Source organism: Ostrinia furnacalis, unplaced genomic scaffold (genome assembly GCF_004193835.3).
Source record: "Ostrinia furnacalis isolate ACB-3 unplaced genomic scaffold, ASM419383v2 OfSCF1098, whole genome shotgun sequence".
Taxonomy (NCBI): Eukaryota; Metazoa; Arthropoda; class Insecta; order Lepidoptera; family Crambidae; genus Ostrinia; species Ostrinia furnacalis.
In genome coordinates this window covers 490,428-498,476 of record NW_021131337.1, presented here as the reverse complement: position 1 = coordinate 498,476, position 8,049 = coordinate 490,428, and the positions used below count along the sequence as shown (strand labels likewise).

The 8,049-nt window shown below is 35.7% G+C and overlaps 1 protein-coding gene across 1 annotated transcript; it reads left to right on the top strand.

The window, feature by feature from the left end:
- Nucleotides 1–3,038: 3,038 nt before the first annotated feature.
- LOC114351182 (N-acetylglucosamine-6-phosphate deacetylase) lies at nucleotides 3,039–7,610 on the top strand. The gene is made up of 7 exons (XM_028302282.1): nucleotides 3,039–3,076; nucleotides 3,167–3,380; nucleotides 3,741–4,015; nucleotides 4,889–5,107; nucleotides 5,354–5,489; nucleotides 6,493–6,669; nucleotides 7,298–7,610. The coding sequence occupies exons 2-7, from the start codon at nucleotides 3,176–3,178 to the stop codon at nucleotides 7,489–7,491; spliced, it is 1,206 nt and encodes a 401-aa protein (XP_028158083.1). The 5' UTR covers nucleotides 3,039–3,076; nucleotides 3,167–3,175; the 3' UTR covers nucleotides 7,492–7,610.
- The last annotated feature ends 439 nt before the right edge of the window (nucleotides 7,611–8,049 follow it).

Sequence of the window (8,049 nt, the reverse complement as noted above, 5' to 3'; positions counted from 1 at the left end):
TCACCTAAAGAGATAGCTGCGCGTGCGCGTGAAAACCTACCGTCGTAACGCCTATGCAATAAGTTCGAGATCAGAATTAAGTATAAGTAGTTTAGTTTAAAGTCTTAATTGAGGTTTGACTAGTCAAACCCCGATTTCATTAAATTGAGTTTCGACCTTTGCCTGACCAAATTAGTTACTCCTAGGTTTGACTAACATTATTTAGTCAAAGGCCGAAATGTTTGGGCTTTGACTAAGACTTCTAGTCAGACCTGAGGATTGACTAGTCAAACCTAGGAGTGCCGGAACTTCGAGGTTTGGCTATAACATATACACCATATTGTTAATGACATTGAGCATACATTTTTTTAAATACCTTCGCGAAGTAAAACTTCTGTACCTATGTAGTACTTATTATTATTCTGTGCTTGTACGTAATCGCTTATTATAAGTTATCTAAGTAATTTTGCAATAATACCTACATTATTACATATCTATAAGTACTTATAATAAATCTGTAGAGAGGTCAATTATCCTGTACCTACATGAAATATATTCTCAAAATAACTATCAGGGCGTGATTAGTGATCGATACTGATGCCAAAAATACAATCAGTAAAATTTTTGTCTGTCTGTCTATCTGTCTGTATGTTCCTTATAGAAACAAAAACTACTCGACGGATTTTAACGAAACTTGGTACAATTATTCTTCATACTCCTGGGCAGGTTATACAGGGTGTTAGGTAAATGGGTATATGAGCCGACACTAGCCCATGTTAACATGGTGAAGTCAGAAAATTGATATCTGCATTTTAATTATTTTAATTTTCATACAAATCGGATTTTATAAAATTTATTTTGTATGAAAATTAAAAAAAATTAAATGATGATATCAAAGGACAATGTTCGTTCTCCATACATTGTTCGCCTAAGAACCAACAATTTTGACATATTACTACCCGAAAGCGAAATAATACGATTCTGTGTGTAAGAACAATGATTCCTGATGGACACTTGCCATAAAATTAATGATTAAGAATATTAAATCACAGCGATTTTATAATATGTCGTTTATGACAACATGGCGTCTAATGTATTGTGTGAATGTATGAACACCGATTCGCGAAAAATGTTTTGTATTGTCGTCACGCCGAGTCGCAGCCAAATAGTATAAAATAATAGAACAAGTTTTAGAAATACAACTCGGCATTCCACTTTTATAATATGCCCACATATTGCACGTAAATAAACAACATGAATCGTAGGTTGTTTCCACCCTTGTCATCTGACACATGAAATAAACTCCTATTGTATTATAGATATCGAAGCCGAATCGTATATAATAATAGAATGGGTTTTGGAGATCACTCGCGGCGGAAGGAAACTTGCCCCCCCTCCCCCTGCTACCACAGGGGGGGCTCCCGATGTCTACCGACGGAAATCCACTCAGGAGCACCCAAAGAACCACTGTTGCAAAAATGAGCCTTCTATACCAAAGTGGAGGGGTTCTTGCACTAAATTCCCTACTAATACCATTTATATGACCATGTTAACATGGGCTAGTGTCGGCTCATATACCCATTTACCTAACACCCTGTATACTTAGGAAAATCCTTTTGTATGAAAAATCTAAACCGCTTAAATTAGACGCTTGAAATTTGGCATGCAGATCCTTAGTAAACTTAAAGCTTAGTTACAACAGTATATTGCAAAATTCCCACGGGAACGGGAGTTAGCGGGAAAAAACATTTGTATGAAAAAATCTAAACCGTGTAAGATAGATGAAGGGGGTAAAACGGGATCCACGCGTACGAAGTCGCGGGCGGCCGCTAGTTTACTAATAATACTCGTGTAAATATTTAATTATGGTCTCTTCTCTATTATTTTTTTACAAACAGGTATTTGACCGCAATAGCTCCTAACTAATGTTTAAGTGAGATGCAGTCAGTCAGTGGTAGACTTACCAGCAGACTGAGTAGGCTGAAGCCTAGTAGGGCGGCAAATTTTAAGGTGCGGCAGATTTAGTTCTTTTTTTTTATTCGCATTATAAAAATAAAAACAAATCTTAAAAAATCTAATTTGACTGGCCTAGTAAGCTTTATTCATATCTTATCATTATTATCACTTACAAGTTTTGTATGCTTTCGCCTTGAAAAAGACCGGAAGTGTTCAGGAAACCGTGGCCAGTGTACAGTTGTGAAAGTTTATGGGTTGCTGGTTTTCTAGGAATAGCTTATGAAGCATCACTGCTACCGACTTATTTTTAAAAAAATCCAGCAATCTAACAGAAATAAAAATACGTGATTTTCATTCATTTTTAAAATATTTCTAATGAATCGCCATCCCAACTTCCCAACTAATATTATAAATGCGAAAGTAACTCTGTCTGTCTGTCTGTCTGTCTGTTACGCTTTCCCGCTTAAACCTCGCAACCGATTTTGATGAAATTTGGCATAGAGATAGTTTGAGTCCCGGGAAAGAACATAGGGTAGTTTTTATCCCGGTTTTTGAAACAGGGGCGCGCGCGATAAAGTTTTTCTGTGACAGACAAAATTCCACGCGGGTGAAGCCGCGGGCGGAAAGCTAGTTATAAATATTTTTAAAAATGCCCTCACTTAGAAAGTATGGGCTACCTATTTTAGAGCTCACCATTTGGCGCCACTGTAAAATAAGGTCCTGCTACTGAAGCTGGAAACATTGAATTTTCAGATACTTCCAGTTTATTCTGTAACCTGTTATTGGTACCGTTTGAAAGAGTTCGTAAAGCACTTTCAGGGTCAGTAACCAGTTTTTCGATATCTTGTATGGTTTAGAAATTATCGAGTGAGATCACTTATCGTTTCCACCCTGTATAAGTGCGAGCTGGAGTAGAGCGCTGAAGTCGGTAGGAGGACTATTTTATTACAACTTATTTTGCACCCATGGCGCCACTTTACAGTAGGGTAACCACCAATGGTGCCAACAGTATAATATAAAAAGGAAAAAACTTTTGGTGTACCGTATAAAAATTGTGACAGTCGTTAAAATAAAACTATCAAAATGACAGTGACAGTACTGACAGATCTCTCCGTCATCTCCGTGTAAAAAAATACGAACTGTGAGCGACGAAACTTTTAGTTTTAAATTTAATTTTACTTGGTGACTTGTACTGTGCTGTTTTTACTTTTCTACAGTTTCATTTTTTCAGCAAGTCAATATGAAACCTAAATCAGTCCTCACCCGGTTTCACAATTGTTACATATTGCGTGATAATAAAATAATTAAAGAAGATCTGTGGATACGCGATGGTAAAATTGAAAATCCAGAACAAGTTTTTTATGTGGAACAGCTCGAAGCAGACGTAACTGTAAATTGTGACAATGTACTGATTGCACCAGGGTTCATTGACATCCAAATAAATGGTATGCACTTTCGTTTGCATTTGTACAAAAATACTTGTTACAAAGTTTTAAAACTTATTCCAATTTATTTTAATAGTAAATAGGTATTAGGGTCTTTATTAAACAACAATAAATGGGAAAACACAACTTTACTTAATTAAAACTTATTTAATAAATATGAGTATGTTTTGAATAGAAATTAAATAAATATTTAAATAATGGCCCTTGTTGTCTATTTTATAATATTTTTCATTTTATCAAGTTTAATATGAAAATAAAACATTATCCTTGCCTTTATTTCCAACAGTAGAAACTTCTTAATCAATTTTAATTAATTTCTTCATAAAACATGACATTATTTATTTATTATTATTTTTTTAGGTGGTTGGGGTATTGACTTCTCATACGACTGCAAAAATGTAGAAAATGGTGTCAGTAAAGTGGCAAAAGAGCTCCTGGCTCATGGTGTGACTTCATTCTGTCCTACCATGGTGACGTCAGACACAGAAAAGTATAGTAAAATCTTGCCCAAGATCACCAAAGCCCAAGGCGGTAAGGATGGTGCTACAGTACTGGGGGTACACCTTGAGGGTCCATTTATCAGCCTAGAAAAAAAAGGAGCCCATATGGATGACTACATCAGAACCCCAGAAAAGGTAACATAACTCATTAACATCATCATTTCAGCTACAGGACGTCCACTGCTGAACATTGGCTTCCCCCAATGACTTCCACATTGCACAGTTGGTAGCGGCCTGCATCCAGCGCCTTCCTGCTACCTTTATCAGATTGTCAGTCCGCCTTGTGGGTGGAAGTCCCACACTGCGATTTCTGGCACATGGCCTCCACTTCAGAACCTTACATGTAACTATTCTAGTATAATAATACTGAGACCAACTCATAAGGAAAATATCTTAGTTATTAACAATGACATGTCAATGAAAAGCTTAATATTCAATTTAGCTTAACAGGTAAACAAAAAATTATTAAGTTTAGTTTTAGAGAGTAAATTATTTTACATTTTGTAATACAAATGGGTCAAAACATTTATTTGTGAATTATTTAGGTGAATTAAAAAAAACCAATGGCTTTTGTGTGAACAACTACATTATTTTAAATCATTATCGCAAAATAAACAACTGATTGAACTCTGTTGCAATATATCTGAGACTTTTATCAATAACCCACTTTTAATTCAATGAAAACATCAGTGCGGTTACTGAACTTGTTATCAACTGCTTACAACAACTGTATTGCTTTATCAAATATTTATGTTGTACTACTTTGATTGAGGTATCACTTTATAATAGATATTTACTATAATGTATACAGAAACTGTTAACAATATGCACTTGAAAATGCTTTATTGAATTTTTATTTTATTAATTAACAAAGTTGTGGAATATTTTCAGAATCCAATATTGCAACTTACAAAAGATCTTGCAAACTTATACAGGGTTGCTAATTTCTTAAAAAATATGTAAAATTATAAATGTAATAAGAAACATAAATTATATCACTTTTTTCAGGGATTAGAGTCAATCCGTGAAGTTTACGGATCTTTGGATAATGTTATCATGGTCACGTTAGCCCCAGAACTGCCTGGAGCAACTGAGGCTATAAAAGGCTTGACCGGCCTCGGCATCAAGGTAGCGTTAGGTCATTCCACTGCCAGTCTAGCACAAGGTGAAGAAGCAGTTAAAAACGGTGCTAATTTGATCACTCACTTGTTCAATGCAATGTTACCTGTAAGTATAATTATAATAAGTTTCTTAATTATTTTTAACTGTTTTTCAATATAATTCTGTTAGTGTAGGTAGAATGTAGTTACCTATTATGTTTGACTCATAAAAACGTTTCTCAAAATACGTTCCCCATCACAGTACACACAGTTTCATACTTTGTGTTCTTACTTTTCAATTTGTTACTAAATTTTTATTGGTTAGGCGTAACATTTATAAAATGAATATAAGTTGTTGGCTTCATAATTTCAGTTCCACCATCGTGACCCTGGCCTAGTAGGACTACTAGCTTCAACGACAGAGAAACAAGTGTACTACGGTATCATAGCTGACGGCATTCACACGCATCCTGCGGCCCTTAGAATAGCATGCAGAACGAATCCTGAAGGTAAATAAGTGTGATATTCAAAAATAGAGTAATGAGACTAATGAGGACCTGGATTGAATAAAAAAGTTAAGAGCGTTTACGCCGTTTGGCGCAAAAACAGTACTTTTTCAACTCGTTACAATCATTAACCAGTTATATTACAAATATGTTATAGGCATAAATAATTAGGCAATTTCGTCGTCTAAATAGTTAGTTGAGAAAATATTTCGATTAGTGTAGTATTTAAGAATTCTATCAAGATAAGTCCACACAGGTTTTCAAATTTCCACTTTAGCGTCAGTTTACAAGCTGAAATTTTTATAAAAATACTGTGAAAACGATATAACAAACATTTATATCCTATAGCATAGGTCCTTAGGCAAATAGTTAGTTGAGAAAATTCTTAAATTTAAGCATTTTACAATAAGAAATCACAAATTCAAAGAACGCGAAATACCCAAAAATCAAAGTGATTTTTACACCATTATTCTTCTTTAATTCAACATAAAAATAGCGTAATATAATAAAATAACATCTTCTTTAAAATATTTACTTTGAAACGATATATAATTCATTGTTATTGTTTGGCTATAAACATTTGAAAACTATTAAAAAACGCCGCGCGCGAATCATTTCCAATGATGCCCCTTGAAACGCCGCGCTTCGCGTAAACGCTCTTAACACATTAGGGCGCCTTCAAATTAGAAGCGTACGCAGTGCTACTAACCGTAACAAATGCGACGTGCATGGCGATTCTAGAAAATTGTATGACAACTACCTAGTAGTGGCACCACTGCAACGCTTTCTCACGCCCCTAATTTGAAGACGCCTATAAACCTTCGAAGTATTCCTAAATTACGCAGATCTGAAGACACTGCATATTATTATGGGCAAAGTGAAACCGTGATAAGCCTCCAAAACTATTGACAAATGAAGCCACGCCTACTTTCAAATTTTTTTTTTTTTTATTCCTTTATTTTATGGTTTCGATCCTAATTGGTAACTTCACCTTCACAAATTCCAGGTCTGGTACTAGTAAGCGACGCAGTAGCAGCTCAAGGCTTGGCAGACGGCAACTACCGTATCGGGCCGCAAGCCGTTACAGTGGAAGGCGGCCGGGCGTACGTGACGGGCACTAAGACTCTTTGCGGCAGCACCAGTGGACTCGACGAATGCGTGATCATCTTCAAACAGTCTATAGGTATGGATTAAAATATATTCGCTCATAGTAGCCTATTTTAAGTACTATCGGATCAGGTCACAAGCCAAGGTTCAAGGCAGCCGGGCCTATGTGACGAGCATCAAAACTCAGCGGCAGCACCAGTAGACTGGACGAATGTGTGATCAGTGACAGTCTATAGGTATGGGAATAAACTATTGAAACTGGCAATTCGATTCTCTTCCTAGTAAATTGCGCCAAGCAGGTGTATTAAGAATCAATAATTTTTTTTTTGACTCCTAAGTATTTGGATTTTATAATTTTTCTGAATTGGACTGTTTGACTTTTAAAACCATTTAATTGTGGGAGTCTACACAAAACTTTCCATCTGCCCGGCTGCCTGGTCCTTTAGAGGAAAGATTTCAGGTAAAATGAGAGATAATGAAGATGTTCCACCATTCATCCACGAAGACGCGCCCCACCATTTATCCGCTAATGTTTGAGTGTTATCGGCTAAATTATCCATGAAGTGCACGCACACTACAATAATGACGCTCGGATTTTTCGGATCAAACTCCCCGCACCACGCGCTTCCCTTGACCAAAAATTGGTAGGGCGCGTCTTCGTCGATGAAACGATCTATAACCTGACAACGGTCTTTTACTTTCAGATTGTACCTTGGAATATGCGTTAGAAGCTGCTTCCTTACATCCAGCAAGAGCTTTAGGTATTGATGACCGAAAAGGCAAACTAGACTTTGGTTATGACGCGGATTTTGTCATCTTACACCCCAAATCTTTGAAGGTTCTCTCCACTTGGATCGCGGGGGAATGTGTTTTTGAACGACCAGATTCAGAACAATGATTGCAGGTAAATATGTATAATATGATATTACCAGACTATGAAAATGTATTTTATTTACAGTTTGTGTACATGTTAAATAACTTTTCAGTCATTGAACTTCACAACTGACGGGTTTTAAATAGGAGGTATCTACACTACTATGCTTTATAATTTTATGCATTTTGACATAATTTATACAAATTAAATGTGATATTATGTATGTAAATAAAATGTGTCTAAAATAAAACGTTATACCTATTCAAAGTTAGCGTTCTTTTTATTCGTTTAACCATAGTTATTAACCATAATATAAACCATTAGTTATCCATCGATAGCCATAGGCACACATAATGATGCAGTTCATGTATTTTTTAAATCAATTAAGACGTGACAAAAGTACACGACCGCTTCTGATATTGCAATAAGCCGTATATGCTATATATAGACTAAGAGCTAGTGAACGCCGTAAAAAAACTGTCTGGCTGTTGGGGAAAATACTTCTAATCATTGTCCAAATATTATACATAAAACTCAGATTTAGGGCCGATTTTTCAATCGTCAGATAACTTTTAACCGAAG